The sequence below is a fragment of the Miniopterus schreibersii genome, assembly GCF_964146895.1.
Source record: "Miniopterus schreibersii genome assembly, chromosome: X".
NCBI lineage: Eukaryota > Metazoa > Chordata > Mammalia > Chiroptera > Miniopteridae > Miniopterus > Miniopterus schreibersii.
In genome coordinates this window covers 97,483,019-97,503,532 of record NC_138104.1, presented here as the reverse complement: position 1 = coordinate 97,503,532, position 20,514 = coordinate 97,483,019, and the positions used below count along the sequence as shown (strand labels likewise).

The following is a 20,514-nucleotide window of genomic DNA, read 5'->3' as shown; positions in this document are numbered from 1 at the left end:
TCTGATATAACTTGATAAATATTGGCGACTTAGTAACTGCAACCATTTTATAGTAATGCTATGGAAGAAAATGTTAACAGAAAGAAAGCAATATTGATTTTACAGTGCATTTTTTAGGATCTACAGGAGGCCAGAGTAGCCAAGTAGCAAAAGAGGTATTTAATCAAGACAGTATAATTCCTTCTGAACTTTAAGAGCTTATTCAAATTGCTCCCTACTAGAGAACTTCTGGAGAGGGCCAGATGAAGTTTTGAAGGATCTTATGTTTCTTTCATTATCTTCATTTTTTTTGAAACTTTCTAAAAAAGAAGTAAACATCTATTTTAATGTGCCTCCTAATGATATACGGTCCTTAAAAAAACTTAAATGTGTATATTTGTATTATGTTCTTGTTTTTTTTTAATTCCTTTTTTAAAATTCCTGTCTTTTTTTCCTTTTTAAAATTGTGGTAGGAAAAGGTGTTTCTCTGTTAAGCTGTAGTGGAATTAGTAAATGATGTCCTAAAAGAAGGTTGACCCCGGCTAGCAGGGTGTAAGTCTTGAATTGGTGGTGCAGCACCTTGAGACATAGGCACTGGATCTTCCTCTCTCTCTCGCTCAGCTCACTTTGGACCAGTCACGCATTTATTTCTTACCCACTAGCTTGCAGTCCAGTGGTAGAATCAAACCTTTATCAAGTGGTCATAAAAATATGTAAAGGTGTTGTTTTAATAAAAGTTATAAAGAGGAGGTATTTGCTAAGAGAACATATGGGGCTTCAGACCTAGACTCGGGACTGTGGGAAGGCCCTCTTCAGGAAGTGAGGATTGAGCCAAGACCTGAGGGGTAATGTAGGGTTGAATGGAGCAAGGGAGGGCAAAGCTTTTAGGAGAAAAGGGAACAGTTGTGTGGCAAGAGAGGTGAGGATGGTGGGGGCTCAGCAAGCAAGGGAGACCTGGGGAGAGGAGGCTGGAGAGCGTAGCAGTGGCCCCTGGGACAGACCTTGCTGCCTACATGAAGGGGCTTTGATGTAATCCTCAGGGCAGGGGAGTTTGGGGAGAGCTTTAAAGGGAAAAATGGGGCACTGAAATCAGTTAATTAGAAGGGTTAAGAGGCCAGGCAGTATTCCAGGTGGGAATGCCAAGGGCTCTATGTGGGATTGGTAGTGTTTGGGTAGAGAGCAGTGGGCCACATTGAAAGAGATTTAAGAGGCAGAAATCAACAGCTCTTGGTGATAGACTTCGTGGGTTTGGGGACAGGAGACAAGACCAAGTTCAGAGGGCTAAGATGAGGAAATGGTTAGGCATTCTATCTAAATATCTTACACTCTTTTACTCTTTTATATCACAATAAAAATTTGTGGAGAGCGAATTTAGCCCAGAGGGAGTAGAAGGGATTTGATGTGCTAATGGAAATAAATGAGAAAATAGATTTTGTTACATAGGAATTTTATTACTGACTGAGCTTGGAGGCAGTTGTTTTCTGCATGATTTTGTCTTTGTAAGATCCCACTTCCTACATCTTCCTTTTTTGGCTCCATGCTCTCTCATGTTCTTGACAATGTATTAATATTTTTGTAAGTCTATCTTCTTTTTAGAGGCTGAGTATGAAGTAAATGCGTTATGGGTTTTCCTTGTAATGTAAGGAAAATGTAAGAGTTTTCTAGAAGTACTGTTAGCCATACATGTTACGAACACTTCAGAGTTGACACCAATATTCCTGTGACAATATCCCGAAAATGTGAACCTTTGTGGCAGTTTTGCTAGATATTGATGTAGACTTTGTTTGACTCTGCTAAATTGTTTTTGGCCAAATTTGATGGATTTTTTTTTTTTTAAAGTAAATAATGTTTTTAATATATTTTTGGGTATATTTCACTATAATATTTTGAAGGAGCTATATTACAGAAGTGATTATGGAAGTAATTGCTGTCTTATGATAATGAGATGAGTATAGACATTTCAGTGCCATGATTAATAGCTTTAATAATTTTTGAAAATTTAATCTTTTAATCATCACGTTTGCAACCAAAATATCTTTTCACAGTATATTAGTCTTTGCAAAAGCTCTACCTGATCTGCTCAGCAAGTGGTCAGTCTCTCTTTTAAGGGGGAGTGTTTGTGGTGGAGTACCACAAAACCGTCAAAATGAATAAACTACACCAAGGTTTTTCAACATCAGCATGACTTTCGACATTTGGAGCTGGGTCATTCTTTGTTGTGGGAGCTGTCCTGTGCACTGTAGGATGTTCAGCAGCATTCCTGGCCTCTACCTATTAGATGCCAGTAGTCCCCCACCCCACCCCATTGTAACAACCAAAAAACGTCTCCAGACATTGCCAGATGTCCCTGGGGGTGGGGCGGGGGGAAGCACAGTTGTCCCCAGTTGAGTTCCACTGAAGTAGATTTATGTTTAAATCTCAGATACACAGTGTCGTTCTTAAAAGAGAAAAAAAAAGCTGTTGCATACAATAACATGCTAGTTAACATGATTTTCACTGTACAAAATAGTAGTAAAATTGCTTATGGGTAAAGTCATTTGTAGAAATAAAAATCTTCATGGGAATGGTACATACCATCTTCAGGATAGAAGTTACCTCTGGGAGAAAAGAAATGGGGATGAGCGAAGGTCTATTTATGACATTTTACATTTCAAAAAGAGAAATCAGAAGCAAATAAACCAACATATTCTCAACTTAAATCTGAAAGAGGTGTACATTTTTTCTGTATATTTACATGATCCATTTGTTTTAAACTCCTGTGGTGTATCATAACGTTTGTTGTACTTTTTTAACTTTTGTCCTAAGTCGTAACTTAATGTCTTGCATTATTACAACACCAGTGTGTAAGCATCTGTATATATGAGGTGCTTCATTTACTTATGTCAAAGCTCGGATGTCACGTACAACCTCATAAAGCAGGGGCCCAGTGGACAATTCTTAGCTGGCTGACCGAAAGGCTCTTCTTCTTTGCTATAGATTGTTTCCTTCCTGATTTTGTCTGAAGTACTTCAATTTAATAGTTGATTTGACTATTAGGAATGGCAAACTATGGTAGTTTACAAGTAAGAAATAATACAAGTCAAGTCAAGATCTAAGGGATTTCTTGGAACACAGCCTAGTTTTTATCATTGCATGTCCTGGATAATGTTTTGTATTTCTGTGGTGCTTGGCAAACACATATTCGCTCCATTGTATCTACCTACCATGGAATGCATCCTGTGCTTGAATTTACTCCCATTTTATAATTTTGCTCATAATGTTAAAGTAACTTAATTTGTCTAAGTTGTTTTAGGTTCCTGTGCAAAAAGTCAGAATAAAGATAAAGATGTAAACATTGAAATTTGCACATACTTTTAGGTATAAAATATTATAACAGACATTTTTAGAAAACTATTTGGAAATTTTTGTTGGTGCTAATATGTACTTTTGAGAAAAACACGGAAGAGAAGTAATGTTGCCTCCCCCAGTGTGTGTGTGTGTGTGTGTGTGTGTGTGTGTGTATTTCAAAATATATCCTTTTCAATAATAAAACTACTATATGTGGCTCTATTACTTCTTAGATGTATGATATGAGCAGTGTGTGAAGGCAGACTGTTGGGATGTTTGCATTCAAAATGTGGATTGAAATATTTTAATATACTTTAAAATATTCCCTGCTATTTGGATGAAGAAATAAAGAATTTCTCTCAATGAAGGGCCTTCTCAGAGAGTAGTTAGAGAATGAATTGTAGAGTATAACCTTTGCATTGGTTTAATCCATGAATAGTAAAGTAAAATCAATATCTTTTTCTGTTTATAATGTATGTTGGATATTTAGAATTACAGGGCAAAACATTTAAAACAGTGACCCCTGCTATTTCCATATACAGTGAATGATCCGTTTAGAGAATTCACTGTTCCAGAGCATAATCAAATAATGTAAGTGCATTTTAAATAACAGTAAATTTTATGATTGTTAATACCAGTTAGTTAGTTTGCCAACATCTTAAGAAAGGACAGTTGATTCTGGGAATAAACCAAGCATTTAGGAGCTTTACATAGTCAGTGGCAGGAGTGAGGTTTGGTTATAAGTCTCTGTCCAGTATAGTTGTACAGTGATTGAGGCATGATTTTTATCAGTGGACATCTTGAGAACTATAGCCCCTCCAGATACTGTTTTACTGTTTTATACTCTTTGACCCAGTTATATCACTTACAGAATTTACTTTATGGAAATAAAGATGCAGATATTGAAGTTTGTTCATTGGTAGAGTGGTTAAATAGCCATCCATTATAGATGGTGTTTTTCAAAATTATTTAATGACAGATAAATGTACCTTATACAATACTAAGTGAAATAAAAGCAACATGTAACAATATACAATATTACTATTCTAATTTGAGAAAAACTTACTGGAAGAAAATATACCAAAATGTTAACAAGGGTTATATAAATGGTTTTTTATTTCTTCTTTATACTCCTTTTATGCTCTTTTTATACCCTTCATAGTCTTTTCTGTTTTCTGTAATGAGTTCGTATCTTTTCACAAGCAGTTTGAATGAAAGTGAAATGTTACCTTCTTTCCAGCATCATCTTCTGCCATTAATTACATGTGTTTTCCACCAAACACTGAATTGATTTTATGTAGAAAACTGTCTATATTTGGCTTCATTTTTTAAGTAAATTTAGAAACTGTAGTGTGTGTGTGTGTGTGTGTGTGTGTGTGTGTGTGTTGAGGAGAGAACATTTCCATGGTATTGGTGAAAGGATAAATAAAATAATAAACATTTCATTTTATTTGACCCCCTTTTACACAACTGTTATATACAATAAATTCCATTTATGAGATGTTAGGGGGAAAAGCTAATGAATTTCTTTATTCAAGATGGTATAAATGTACTAGTTTTAAATTTGAACTTGTAGTCATATCAGTGGACAATTTTGAACCAAGCAAGACCTTTTATAAAATCAGGTAAGATTTTAACACTTAGGATGCGATAAACAAAATGTATGTGGAGCTCCGAGTATAGAGTGCAACATAGCATGAAGCACTGCCCAGAACCTCTTGAGGTGTGAGCAGCCTTACCCTCTTCCTGGATGCATGTCACGCGGCCCCTTAGTTTGTGCTGCGAGCAGTTTCCTGCCAGGGTTTGCTCTTTCCCTTGTGCCATAGTGTACTGAGTGTACTGAGAGTACCACACCTAGAAGAGTCACCTGCTGTGACCTATACTAATATATTCTAGCCCACCATTTCCCGTATTCCGTTGACTTTGCAGTTACTCCTCAATAGTGAGATTTACGGTATCAGAAAGTGCCTGTTCCTTTACAACTCTGTTCCTCCATTAAAAACAAAAATGTAATACCCTTAAGAATCTTTCTCCTCAGTAGCCTATGACACTTTCAGGTAATTTCCCCCCTGTAAGACAAATATGAAAGCTGGTATTTTCTTTTTTCAATGGGCAACCAAGAAATAGGTTTGATTTACACACATAGTTATAACTCAGGGTACATCTTTCAGCATAGTGATTAAAATGGTCACTTTTCCTCCCCCGGCGCCCCTTCATGATTCCTCTTGCTTTTGTAAGAAACTTAGGTGAAAAGCACATATTTTTAATGTTAATGATTTGTACTCTGTTGGTTATTGCCTGGTATTGTGTCCCTTTTTGAAGCCTTTAGTTCAATGTCGGGACAATGTTTTATTAAAAAATGTGATCCTACAGATTCGAAAGTGTCCTCAGAGTTAAAAGCAGGCCTGAGTCATTCAGAAGACCTTTCTGTATGACGTGTTTGCATTGAGGACTCTGTATTTTACTTTACCAATAGCTTTTTATAGACCTGAATTAGACCTGAGTTATTTAGCCTAGTAGTACTTAGTGCTTAGCATTTCCATTTCCTTTCCAGCCCTTAGATTCTTCTCTTCCAACTGAAAAAGGAAAAAGAAAAAAAGATTTGCAATGTTTCAGTTTAAAACACGGTTCTGCTTACAAATTACTGTTGGTTCAGGAGAGCTAAATAAAGGGGGGGGGGCGTGATTGGTATTTGGTGACAAATGTTTGTCCCACTTTGGATTTGAAATTACCACCCATAGGGAAGAGCTGGTGAGCAACTAGATAGGTTCGTTAGGAAAAGGTAAGTGAAGGAGGAGATTCGGAGGAGGCATTCTGCTACCAGCAACTGCCAAGTATTGTAGTCTCTGGTATTAGAAGCCCAATTAAAATGTGTCCCTGGGTTTCAGAGGGCAGTACAGTTGGTGGTCTAGTGTCAGTCATCTTGGCACTTTTATTTAACCTCAACACATTGACATTTCTAGCTCATCCATGTTCTCTCACTGTCTCTGCTCTCTACTCCCTCCCTAGCTTCCCCTTCTCCTTTCCTTTCCTGACAATGTCTGCAGGGTGGTAAGAAAGAAATTTGGAACCGAGAAGTGAGGGACTGGGAGGAGGAAGATCTATTTTTTACTCTCTGGGTTCTTGCTACTCTGTTCCAGAATATACCTCCCCCCAGGCAATTGGGATTCCCAGTTTGAAAAACATGGGAGAATGACTTTCTTTCTGCCTCTTTTCCTTTGCAGGAAACACATGAAATTGTGGCAATCAAGAAATTCAAGGATAGTGAAGGTATATATATTTTCCTATATATATATATATATTTTAGTTTCTGTTAATAGAATGTGGAAGAGATGGGATTGAGCTGATTAGACTGTTTTCCTGAAATTATAAAGTTTCAGTCTTAGAAAGTAAATATAGCTTATTTATTATCATGCTTTGCTTTGAAAATTTTAGTTCCTTCTGTGCAAATCTTTTCAAATTTCATATTAGAAAACATTTGTATTTTAAGGTACAGTCAACATTGGAAAAGTTGTTTCATATGCTGGATAGAAGGAATGCTATTTACGTTTTTTCCAAATATTAAAATGGAAAACTGATTTGAAGTAAATATTTCTGTGGGTTCACACAAGTAGCAAGTACTGTGATTTCTGGTTTCTAGTCAGTCAGAAATACAAAAATAAGTGGTATGTAGATGGTATCAAGGGAATGATTTTATAAAAGTTATTGGGTGAATAAAAGCTTTTCAAGGGGAAATACTGTATTTGGAGGGCTTGGTCACATGTCTAGACCATTTCAAATAGAGTACTATCCCATGCTGGGTGAGAAAGGTTATAATAAACCCTTTTTAAAAAAAGTACAAAAAATGGTAATGTGTCAAAAAATAAAGCATTTCCGTAGTTTATTGGGTTTTGAATGTAGACTTTTGGCCATTTAAAGATATCCTTAAGTAGAAAAACTGACCATAAAGGCACACATGGTGTTTGAGCAACTCTAGGCAGCATTTCTCTAATTTTTTTTTTTTTTACAGAGACCCATAGTGGAGTATTTTTTACATTCTAACCCAGTATCAGCATACATAACATCCTATATATAACTGAAGCAAAAGTGTCACAAAACTGCTTTAGTTTACTAATGTGAGGTTCTCCATTTTCTGTTCTTTCCTGCTCATATAAATTCATGTAGATGCTTATTGTGGCATCACATACATTGATTTCACCACTAATGAGTCACAACTTGCCATTTGAAAAATTGTGCTCTAGGCATGAGAGTCACCAGCATAGCATCAACCTTCATATCTAATTAGAAGTATGACAATAGCAGTCACAGCCTACCTTCATCAGCACACATTAACTGACTACTGTAGACAGCAGTCTCTATGTTTGTGAACAGTTTCATCACCCTTACCTTAGAGACTTAGCAAATGGTAAAGAACAAAAAGGGCTCAGTGACAGAGTCCTGCTGCATCTAGTCAGTGGGATATGATGTAACCCGCCTCTGATGTGCTGGTTGTTGGAGCACATGTACACCAGCCAGGAACTTGAGCAGCCATTGTCCTGGCAGCCTTGAAGAGAAGCAATAAAAAAATGCTTTTAGCTTATTCTAAAAAAAAAAAAGAAAAAAAAAAGAAACTGCTTTAAATGATGTACCTGTGGTTGAACAGGAAATAATAGCCCAGGCCAACCCACTCTGAGACCATTGGAAATGAGCTCTTTGAGCTGTGGCTTTGGGCTAACCACAGGTGGCCAAGGGACAATGATGATCTACTAAAAAGAGTGGTTGCAACAGTAGATCAAGCATAACCTTCACATGAGAGTAAAGGCTTCTGGCTGCACATTCATCTTTTAAGGCACATCATCAAGCATCAGTTACCACCAAAAATAATATTTGTCATCAAATTTTTGAAAAGCAGTACAATCTAGGACATGTATGCTATTGCTTTTTAAAAAAACTAAGTACCATGTTTTTTATAACCTCTATCTTCTGCATACCAATTCTTAGCTTCAGTTAAACGATGTATTTGTACCTGTGTTATATCTTCAGAGTGGCAATCAGTGGTTTATCTGTTGAAATTCATTGAGCATTGAACGAGGTGCTGTAAGAGCTATGAAGGTAAATCAGATGCAGATGCTGTCAAGAAGCTTATAACCTATTAGTAGAATTAAGACTTGTAACTAAATAGCAGTAAAATAGAGTAAAAAGCACCCTGGCCTGTGTGGTTCAGTGGTTAGAGCATCGGCACGCGCACTGAAGGGTCTCAGGTTCAATTCCCGGTCAAGAGCATGTACTTGGGTTTCAGGTTTGATCTCTGGCCCGTTCAGGGCAAGCGCAGGAGGCAACCAATCGATGTGTCTCTCTTACATCAATGTCGCCCTCCCCCACAGTCTGTCTAAAAATCAATGGAAAAATATCCTCGGGTGAGAATTAACAAACAAACAATCAAAAAATAGAGTAAAAAGCAGTCAGTGTCTGAACGAATTTGTATAATTTTGAGGTGAGATTGTTTCTAGCTGTAGTGTCCTGGGAGTGCATGAATAGTGTAGACATAGGAAACATCTGATCAGCCCTTATTTCACTGAGCTGACAACACATGAATCCAACTCTGCCTTCATCACTGTGGAGCCATTATCAGGCGTGCAGCCTTATCAACCACTGTCATGAGCAAGGGAGCACCCTCAAAAGGAGTTACACGGCTGTGTCTTTCCACAATACCAGGTTTATTAGGGAGACACCCCCCCCCCCCCCCCCCAGTAAGCCAGTAGAGTCTCACGCGGGTTGCACGCAGAGAGGGGAAGCGAGCCAAGCAAGTGCCCAGAGCGCAGTCCTGGTCGCTGGTGGCGCCTGCAGGGAGAGGCGGCGGCAGTCCCGAGCCGGGCGGTGGCGGTGGCGGTGGCGGTGGCAGCGTGCGCCCCGTGGAGCTGCAGTCCGGCGGGGCTCTGGGTGACCCGGGGTGCAGCCGGGCTCGAGCGTCGGGTGGCTGGAGCTCTGAGCTCCTGCAGCCCACCAGGGGTGGAGGAGCCATTCATATGGGTCCAGATGGAGTCCTTATCCCGGTGCCCAGACTTGGGATGTGGGGCATCCTGGGCCCTCCCAAAGGCATGCCCGTTACACCCCGTCACCTCAGCCTTGGCATGGCACTTGACTGTCAGGACTCACTGACTCCATGTTGGATTGTCCATGGTGTCCAGCGAGTCTGCTCTGCTCTTGCTCTGTACACCCACCCACTTTGCAGATGGACACCTTTGTAGGCACACCTATACATACTTCTAGAGGGATACTTCCTAAACATTTCTAGGGTAGAACCTGAAGACATCCAGTTATTCATAACTTTTTAGTTCAGCCGTATTTTAGGTACACTTTCCTACTGTTTCCAGCTCTCTGGGAGCTCTCATACTCTCTTCTGTCCTCACCCTTTTCCTCCTGCCAGAGTAGTATCTTGCTTGATGGAAAGTGGGGGAATGTGTGGTGAACATTTTTGGAGTATGAAGTGTACATAGATGAGGATGTCCATTTAGCCCCTCTGTAAACCACTTTATTCTGAAACGGTTTGTCATAAATTTTAGTCAGATCAATTTTAATAAAAAGAGTTTCATAATATTGCCCTTATTGTCATATAGCTCTCATTAGTCTCTTTTATTATTACTCTGAGATATTCTCTTGATATTACGATAGTGACTTTTCTAAATCCAATATTTAAATCTTTGTGAACATAATGAAATAACCCTGTAAAAACATTGTTAAACCATAATAGGATCTGAACTGGATCTGACCCATGTTCAAGCCTATTAAGTATTCTCACGCTAATGACAATCAAGGGATATTATATGAGAGTATATATTATCTTCTGTTAGTTTTAAAAGTTTATGATTATGGCCCTGGTCCGGTGGCTCGGATGTTTGGAACGTCGTCTCATACACCAAAAGTTTGCAGGTCCAATCCCTGGTCAGGTTCCATCCTCAGTTGGGGCACATGTGGGAAGCAACTGACCAGTGTTTCTCACATCAGTGTTTCTCTCTCCCTCCCTCCCTTCCTCTCTCTAAAATCAATAAAAACATATCCTCAGGTAAGGATTAAAAATAAAGGGATTATGACTATGTCCTGTTTTCTTGTTAAATATCTGTGTATCCATAAATTTGTCTAAAATGTTTTGAAACTACATTTTAAGGTAGACCACTATTTAGTTCAAGAGGTCCTTATTATCCTGGGATAATAGATCATTATATTATTATTTTAAATATTTTAAATTTATGCATTACCTTTTTAAAAAAAAAAAAATCTTTATTAATTTCAGAGAGAGGAAAGGGGAGGGAGAGGGAGAGATTGAAACATCAATGATGAGCAAGTCATTGGTCGGCTGCCTCCCGCACGCCCCTGACCGGGGATGGAGCCCACAACCCGGGCATGTGCCGTGACTGGGAATCGAACCCCGATCGCCTGGATCCTAGGTCAATGCTCAACCGCTGAGCCACGCCCAGCCGGGCAATAGATCATTATTTTAAATGGGAACCAAAATTTCATCATAAATAAAAGGTTAGATTGGGAAAAACACATTAAAATTACAAAAATAAGTTTACTTATAGTTAACACAATTTAAGTTATAATAGCAACTCTGTGCTGTTTCTTAGAAGAAAGAATCAAATGTTCTCTTTTTGGGGGGAGGGGCAATTTTTACAGTAAAATTGTAGGCTAGGCCAATGAATGGCTTTCACAATGAAAAGAGAGTCATTAAAAATATACACAAAAGGCTTTCTCAGTTTTCTCTTCATTTTTGTATGTCCGTTTTTTTGTCTTCATCCTTGTCAGGTGTTTTTTTCCTGCTGTAACTCTGTCAGGTCATTTATCAGTTGCCTTTGCCTATGATTTTCCCTGAAAGACTTGGACACACGGGGGGCAGGGGGGACGACGACAAAAACTCCTGTTAAAAGGGACTAATGTTTGATTGATGGCATTTTTATCTGAGATCACTTCATTAGTTAATATTTTCTTGTTTTGATGATATTTGCTTCCTTATACATTATCATAAATGTGGAGTCTCAGATAATGAATTCTTAATCATACCCTGAATGATGGTATTATAAATTTGTCAATTAATGTAAGTTTCCACGGAGAAGCATTAGGTAATAGACACCTAACCAATCAGAAGTCTCCACAGAATTTGTTCTGCTCAGTATTTGGATTTTCTTAGAAGAGAAAAATGACCACAAACCAAAAAGATACCAGAGATTATTTAGTTAAAAGATACTTTTAAGACTATGTATAAGGTTAAAATTAGCCTAATTCTCCTACCCTTCCTGTCAGCCCAGTCTTGTACAATGATATTTGATGTTCAGATGATAATCCTCTATCACTATTGGATTGTCATTCTCACGCACACACGTATATGTGTCTGCTGTCGTTGATTTATTAAATAATCCAAGAGCACTGATTTAGACTAGGTAGCTTTGGACCAACAAGAATTAAAAACATTGCCTGTTCAGCCTTTACTTGAGGACATCCTGTGGTCTAGAATTTATTTTCGAAATATACATTTGGATCTTCTGATGTGACAACACGTTTTGCTTTGGACTTTTCAGTCTTTCTCTGAATGTACAGGTAATGGAGTGATGGGGGATCCTCTCCACTTGTCACATAGCAAGGAGACTGACTCTCAGGGGGACGTGTTGCAGTCTTCAATTAAGATGGAATTTAGGCTGTGTTTCTGCTTTGATATCAGATACAATTACTTGCATTCATATCCTGCTGTTGCTTTTGTTTCCTGTAGCCAAATATTTTTTCTCTTGGAATGGACATATTTATTCTTCTTAATCATGAAAAAATGTTTAATTGATCATCCATTTTTTCCTTCCAATTTATTTTATTCTTATTTTTAGCCAGACACTAGAAAGCTCTATCCTGGCCTCTGGATGGAGGAACTCTGGAATCTTATTTTGTATAATGGTATAAACTAAGAGTTTATAATCTTTGGTCCTTAAATTCAAGAACTTGATTTCTAAGAGAGGCCTTGAAACTAACATTCCAAACTCTGGTTAAACAGAGAATTCAGTTAACTAAGCTTGAACATCCTGCTAGTCATGATTTCACCACACTTGCTTTTAATGTTCAAAATAGATCTCTTTCAAACTTCAGGGATTCTTCTAGGATTTGGTGAACATTTTGTACCTTTCCTGATTTAATAAACTTCTATTGTGCTTTACCATGCCTTCCTCTCTGAAGATTTAAAGGTTCTCATCTTTTTTGGTATTTATGACAGCGCCACTCTCCAACCGTCCTCGCCATGTTAATTGCCCTCCTATTGATGTTCCTTCTTCAGTCAGGGCAACTAGACTCAAACATGGTATCCTTTGGGTTTTATACAAGGATGAATTGACACCCCCCCCTCCAGTGTACCTGTTTAAAGTTCCATTTTGGGGGGCCTCTTTGGCTATACAAGAATGTCAGGGTTGAGATTTCAAAAAGTAGGTTACAGCTATTTCTGGATTTCTTTTCCAAGCCCACAGTTCTTTAAAAATAGAGTTACAATAGAGATTCAGCTCATCTTTAGATTTTTCTCTTTTCATCACTTACCTTTGCATTTCTTTTGCTCCTATGATCTTCTTAAAAATTGTTTTCTTTTACTTTAGTGGATCTCTCGTCTTGATTTTTAGGGGTGTCAACTTTAACTCTCCTTCTTGCAAGCTTAGAAGTAGTTTTGGGTTTTGTTTGTTTTTTAAATTAATGTCCTTTTTCTACGCTGCCATTTAGTTACTACCCAGAATTTATACAACTTTGTCCAAGTTGCTGTCTGTACTAAGCTCAACCCCCTCAGTGATGACTGATGACCGAGTCCATCAGGGTGCACAGCAGCAGGAATCGCAGGGAAGTACCAGCTCTGAGAGCTGGAAGGACCTTCTGAATCACCTAGTAGAACCCCAACCCCAATTGACATCCGAGGATCCAAAGGCCCAAAGCTACACAGTTAGTATGTGGTTAACTGAGACTAAGACGCAGACCACAGGGTCTTCATTTAGTGTTTCTTCCAGCCATAGCATGCTGCTTTGCCACTCAGCTGAGCAGTAGCAGAGTCTAGACCTGAACCTGGCTGTTCAATTCACTCTCCATAGCTCGCTCCCTGCCTTCCCCCATGTTGCCTATGTCCCTGTGTTCCACTCAGTGTGACATTCTCTTCACTTGCCCTGAGGAAGTTCTTCTTTCTCAACTTGGTTTCTTCATTTGTAAGTTGGAGGAGCCTGGCCTAAGTAAAGAATCCATGGGGCTCTGTCAAGTAAGGTAGGGATTTTCGTGCTCACTTCAGTGGGCGCCGCTACCACCTTTAAAAAACGGTGTCACCGAAGAGCATGGCTACTTCCTGCACCCCTGGGGAGAGAAGCACAGGTCAATGGAATGCGCTTTTCTTTTCCCCATCATCTGACTGTTTAGTGCCCCAGTTTCCATCCTAAACTCCAGAGCTGGCCAGGAACCTTACAAATACTCCGAGAAACAAAAACGATAGGATGTACCCAGTAATGAAGAGTGTGCAATTTGCTTGCACTTAGGAAATTAATAATTCCATTCCTTGGCCATTCCTATTTATTACAATCTCAGTGCTGAAATGCTTGCTTCAACTTTTAATACCTCTGAGTGGCACAAATTAGAGAAGCCTTCATTTCCTGACACAGATAGGCTGCTCGATGATGTGGGTTGGGCACTACATATTAAGTGATTTTGTGAGCTGCTTTTTGCAGTTTCCTTTCTCCTTGCTCTACAACCATTCTTAAGTAGAGTTAGCATAGATTTGAATGGATGTATATATAACAACGAACCAACATTCAATGAACCTTATAGGCTCATAATCAATGAGATTTTAATAAAAAGAAATCATAGATTATTAGATTTAGAAAAGGCCACGGGGTTTTTTTAGGTTGTGTGTGGCGGATGCCCATTTATTTATTTTATGAATGAGAAGTGAAGTGGCTTGCCGAAAGTCACATCACAGTGTTAGTTGGTTAAAAGCATAGGAAATCTAGCGCTCGCATTTCTGCTTCCTATGTCTTAAGGGAATAGGAGCAAGCCACATATGAGCAGATTTCCTCATGGCACCAGTGGAAGCATTCCTGTAGGAAGGACCTATTGTCCCCTCTTTGTGACAGGTACAGTCCTAGGTTGTTGGGTGCATATGGTTGAACAGAAGAACGAAGGCCTGTCCTAGAGCTCTCGGTTTGCAGGGTTGGCCACACAGATGGTAAACCAGTAAGCAAACAAATACTTGTACATAAGTAAAAAGATCCTGTGAAGGTCCCAAAGAAACTTTCAGCGTTCTGTGAAAAGGACTAATGGGGATGCAGGCCGGCTTTGGTTTAGTGCTCTGTGCACGGCTCGTAAGGAGTGACATTTAAGCTAAAACGCAGGAGCCATTGCTGGAGTAGAAGGAGAATTCTAGGCAGAGGGAACAAGTTCAAAGGCCCGAAGGTAGAAAAATAAAGTTTGAGGCTGTTTGGGGAACTGAAAGACTAATGGGAGAGGGACAGGGGAAGGGGGGCATGAGGTGAGGATAGAAAAGTAGGCAGGGACCAGGTCATGAGTCATCAATATATTTACTAGTTGCTAAATCAAGACCAGTTGCTTCTTACTGAGATCTGTGCGGCTTTCTATGTCTTAAAGGTAGGTGAATTTTTGTTTGATTACCCCAACCTGGAGAGTAACTCAGATGGGATAGCAGAGAAGCAGATTTAGCCTTCTTCATAAGACTGAAGGCTTTTAAGGTTCCCTAGGCTTTAGCAGTTCTAACAGTCACAAGACACCACTTCTCTGGCTCAGCCCCAACTAGCAGAACACCTGGACCTTTGTGCCCTATCCCCCACCCCCTGCCCCACCCTCTAAGCTGCTTTGGGAAGTCCTCGGATCACATCACACATGGTTCCTCCCTACTGCCAGGTGGTGGCCCCACTGTGTCATGCTCTTTTCCACTGATGTGGGCTCTGTGAGCACCCCTGACGTGGGCTGGGCTGCTTCGATGCCTAAGCCCACTCTTGGCCTTAACTACTGCTAGTTCTTGCCTTCTTTCTGATAGGCAGTGTCTCTCTCTGCCCTCTCCTAATCTGAGTTCCAGCCTTCTCCACCAGTTTTCTTGCTGAAGTGGGAGAATCTTTTCATTTGTGTAACCATTCTCCTTTCTTTAAACTCAATTTGACCGGGAGTTGGGATAGAAAATAATCTGAAAAGTACTCCTGGTACTGCATTTGGATCTCCCCTCCCCCTTTGGCCCCTTCAGGCTTTTTCCTCCTGTGTATCTTGCTTAGGAAGTATTTCTTCCTAGTAGGCACCTTAATCTTTGTCACTTCTAGCCCCAAACTCCATTTTCTCTCCCCCCTCCCAGGCATGCCTGAACCTGAGGGTTGCACAACTTAGACTCCCAAGCTAGGATTCTGACCCTTACCCAAAACTGTGGGGGCCAGATGTGTTTCAGAATTTATAAGTTTGGGATTTTAGAATGAAAACGTGGCATGTTACTTTGGCACGCTGTAATCAGGTACTGCTTCTAAAGCACAGCATAAGAATATTCACACTAAGTGGGATGCATACACAAAGACTACAAGTGGTCTCATGTCGGTTAAGTTTTGCCTTTAAAGAGATTTGCCATAAACTTAGAAAAAGTGTTCAGTTTTTAGACTGATAAGGGATTATGAAACTGTATCTTTGTGTACATGTACGTAAGCATGGTCGTTAGAATTTCCCTGGCTTAATCATAAAAACTCATTTAAAACGAAATATTACCTTCCCCTCTCTGGAGCCCTGTTCATGAATCCATTCAGGTTAATGTGACTTCCGTCCTTCCTCCATGTCTGTGGGGGTTATCATGAGTGACGTTGATGACATGGAAGGGATGTTGGTTCAGCATAAGTTCTCCACCCCAGTACAGCTACACCATCTGGGATGGACAGATGGACCTGCCACAGGAGGATGGCAGGAACCTCCAGTAGCTGCTGTTCTGAGAGAAGATCAGACACGCTTAGAATTCCCTGCAACTTGACTGTGCACTGCATTGTGGATGCCTGGCACTGGGCCTCTGCTCACTGAGGTGACTCACATGCAGCCTGAGAAATGAAATGCTCTTTTAAGCCAAAGTTTCAGGCCAAACTCAATAACATCAACCGCTACAGGTGCTGCATAGAGGCACCTCTGTACACTGATATGGTTGATTCCTTTTTACCCTTTTAAACTCCTTCCTCAGAGTGTACTAGTACAGTTAAACTGACAACGTGTTCATCTGTGGTACCTGGAAGTCTCTGTTTTACACATGCACTTCACAATAAGGAGGTTAAGCACATTCAAGCAGGAAATTAAGTTCATGCTGGTCAAGTAAGCCTTTTCTTGACGCTTCTTACTCTTGATCCTTTGAAGAAGAAAAGGTGACATTTAAAATGTCATCCTTAGACTTCTTACGCAGAAGTGCTCAAATTGGAAAGGGAAATTAGTATGTTTTCAGAGTTCTTAGAATTCTTTTGAACAGTAGTTTGAAAGGTTTAATTTACTCTATTCACCGTTGTTTACATTCTAGAAAATGAAGAGGTCAAGGAAACGACTTTACGAGAGCTTAAAATGCTTCGCACTCTCAAACAGGAAAACATCGTGGAGCTGAAAGAAGCTTTTCGTCGGAGGGGGAAATTATACTTGGTGTTCGAGTATGTTGAAAAAGTAAGTCACTCATTGATGCTGTGGAGATTTGCCTGGGTCTTCTATTTAGGGCTGTTTCTGACCCAGGCAAGGAAGTATTATCTAGTATGATTTGTCAATGTTCTCACAATCTGAGGACTTTCAAAATAGAAAGCATTACCCATAATCATTAGAGGAGTCCTGAAATATACTGACGGGTTTTATGCAATTTAACTGTATAGATCTAATGTTAAGTTTAAACAGTGTATAGACTTGGCTCCTGAAGCCTGAGAATCTGTGTTCAGCAAATAATTTTTAGACTTGGTTTATTTTAATTAAGCCTAAGCAAGGCCACTGAGGGAGAGACAAATAAATGGGCAGTGATGGTACAGGATGGTAGAGGTACTCGTGAGACACCTCACAAGCATAGGATGAGTGGCTGAATCAGACTGATGGCGGTGAATGGGTGGGCTCATGAGCAGCCTTTGTGAGTTGCCAGTGCTTTGGCTGTATTTGAGGGAAGGTGTGCCAGGAGGCATAAGGAGAGGCTTGAGGAGGTAGGCAGGTGAGACCACAGGTAACGGAATGGGAAGCATGAGAGAAAAGAAGAAAATCACACATTAGGGTTGTCTGTGTACTTGGCTTTAGTATACTTTTTAAAAATTGTTAACTGTTAGTGACAGCTTTAATGATGGGACCTAAGGGCAAACGTACACTGCAGGAGTCCTTTTTATGTGCCTATGATTTTCTTGGACAGCAGCTGACCTACAGCAGTTGGTTATTGTCAAGGACTTAAATCTGTGCCTTAACAAGAGGAAAATAAACTGGAGCCAGATGGGCCTTTAAAGGTTACCTTGATCATTAAATGGGTGGCTCTGCTGATTTCCTGCTATTACCTAAAGAAGATTGAGACTGGAGAAGTTTATGCTTGCTCCAGGTCAGTCCCAGGTGCTTTCTATGGCATAAATGACAGCATCACCACCACCACTGTCATCGTCCTGAAATGGGAAGCAGTGCTGCTAGGATGGCTGACCAGTAATGTGGCTTCCAAATTAATTCAGCCTTTACACACTCTTTTTCTAATGAAAAAAATATACAGTAGCTTCATTACAAGCAAAAGTTGAAAACTTACAAGGCTCTTTGTTGTTGTAAACACTGTTCTATGAGGATTTTCCCCCTAAAATTTATTTTAAGGTCTCTTTTTCTGTGTCAATTTAGGTATTTTCCTAAGGGACCTTCCCAAAATAAAACTGAAATTTTATATTTTTTTAAAGTTATAAAAAAAGGACTGCTGTAAACTCAGATGCTGTTTAAATTATTTTTCAGTTGTCAAAAATAATCATGCCCTTTGCAGTGTTCACTGCCAAATAATAAAATTCTGACAGCTATTTCAGTTTATCCTTTTTATTTCTCTTCTACTCATGATTGTTCATGATTGATAACATTTAGTAAGAACAAATGCAGAAATCATCTCTTTGTTTCAGACAGTCTGTTATATCTAAGACTTGTCTGCTGGTACGAGGCAGAGCTGCTATCAGAACTCCAGTCCTCTGACCCCCAGGTCTGGGATTCTTGCCCTGGCCCTGTGTTTTTTCAGTGGAAGGTGACCATCACTCAGTCCCGTCAGTGGCAGTGCCTAAGGATTGATGACTCTCAAAAGGGCAAGGAGCAAGATGCTCTAAGGGTAGGGGGTTGTAACAGATGCAGGATCACAGGCGCTGAAACGAAACAAATTTTTTTCTCACATACAAGTGCAAAGGTGGGCAGTACAGGGCTGGTATGGTAACTCGGCAGCCGCAGGAGTCCCCGGTTGCTTCTGCCTCCTGCTCACCACCCCTGAGATGGGCCCTTGTCCTCACAGTCATGATAGAGCTCCAGCTATCACATCCCACTGGCCAGGACTTAGTTGCATGGCCACATTAGCTGCAAGGCAGAGGGGCAATGTACTTACTCTTCATTCTGGCCACCTATACATCTGCTTACAAATTGTATTACTGTGGAGTGAGAGAAGAGTGAATTCCTCTCTGCCACGGAGGGATTTAGTGTTGACTCTGAAATGAGACAATTTATTTTCTCTATTACAAAGCCCTTCTAGTCCTCCTGTGCCTTTGGGACCTCCTATGCATTTGTTAATTGAAAAAGGCAATTCAAGTGGAGAGTCATTTAAAAAATGGTGTATATGTACTTTAAACATTTTCCTTGAACTTAAAATAAATAAATATAGATTTCCCACCTTCAGAGGTAGGGTCAAGGCCTTTTGAGTACTAATCTTCTGATTGGTGTTCTGATGGGTCTTTCTTGCATACATCATACCCATGATGCATCTACTACAATATCCTGTGCCAGCTTCTTTAAAGTGAAGCAAAAGCTTCAAAACATCACCAAGCAAGATCAGTGCAGACTCCTGAGCGCCACCTCACCCCATCCTTGCCAGTGTTTCATGATTGTTGCATTCACATTTGATTAGAGGCTAGTATGTTTGTTGGCTTTCCTTACTAAGTCTTTCCAAAGTATGAAACTTAATTTTCTTATAAATAGCAACTCTCTTTCCTTAAAACATTATTTCATTGGTTTATATGATATTTAGTTATATTAAAATAACAAATGCATCTGTTATAAATAGGTATGGCTGTGTTGTAAACAAAAGCTGACTGTTTATATGTACACGACTTGACTGGTGAGAACAAAATTGTATGTTGTATGGGAAGAGCGGTTTTCTAACTTTTTGGTCTTTGGACTCCTTTACACTTCTAAACATTGTTGGGAACCCTAAGAGCATTTTATTTATGTGAGTTTTATATATTAATATTTCTCATATTAGAAGTCAGACTGAACAATAGAAAACGATTTATGAACTCATTTAAATAACATAGATACGTTTGAGTGTCAGTCATTTCAAGTAAAAAATGGTGTTCCACAAGAAAAGTGGCTTGTTCAGTTTGCAGCTCAATTGCCCAAGTGCTTTTCCTCAAGACGACCATCACACTTTGATGTGCTTTATGTGTATTCCTCACTTTATCATGTAGATCCCTAAAAAGACATGTACTCGAGAATTGAAATATAATAAAAGTGGTAATTTTTACTGTTTCATCACCGACATCCTTAATGAAAACTGGCTTGTTTTTATTTTAACTGCATGGGTGTGGCATTGAAGAATCCAAAGCCTTCATTCATGCTACCCACCAACTTACGCATCGTTGCTTTGTGCCATAAGTGTAAATGCCAGCATAGTGGAAAAGGCTGAGTGTTATTATGACTATAGTTTTGACTTCATGAGCCCTCTGCAATGTCTGAGACCACCGCCAGAGAACCACAGGTCACACTTTGAGAACTATTGTCCTAGATGGTCATCTACAAACAGTAAACTTGAACAGTGCTGTGAGCCTTAGCCTTGTGCTTTACAGAGGGAATGGAGAATGTTTGGTTAATCTGGGAATTTAGTGAGGCTGGTTAACTGGAGTTTGTACTTAATAAAAAATTTCCATAAATTTTCGAATGGTCACTCCAGACTGAGATTTTTCAAGACTGATTTTTTGGAGTCTGTGAATTTTTATTTCAGCAGTATTTTCTAGCCTGTTTTAATTTTTATACTGATTGTAT

The 20,514-nt window shown here is 39.6% G+C and overlaps 1 protein-coding gene across 2 annotated transcripts in view; it reads left to right on the top strand.

Moving 5' to 3' along the window:
* The window catches only part of CDKL5 (cyclin dependent kinase like 5), a 148,696-nt gene that overhangs the window by 82,225 nt on the left and 45,957 nt on the right, over positions 1 to 20,514 (top strand). For both annotated transcript variants that reach the window (XM_081126620.1, XM_081126619.1), the window contains exons 4-5: positions 6,531 to 6,576; positions 16,820 to 16,956. In XM_081126620.1, the coding sequence (XP_080982746.1) occupies positions 6,531 to 6,576; positions 16,820 to 16,956 (183 nt within the window). The remainder of the gene's footprint in view (positions 1 to 6,530; positions 6,577 to 16,819; positions 16,957 to 20,514) is intronic.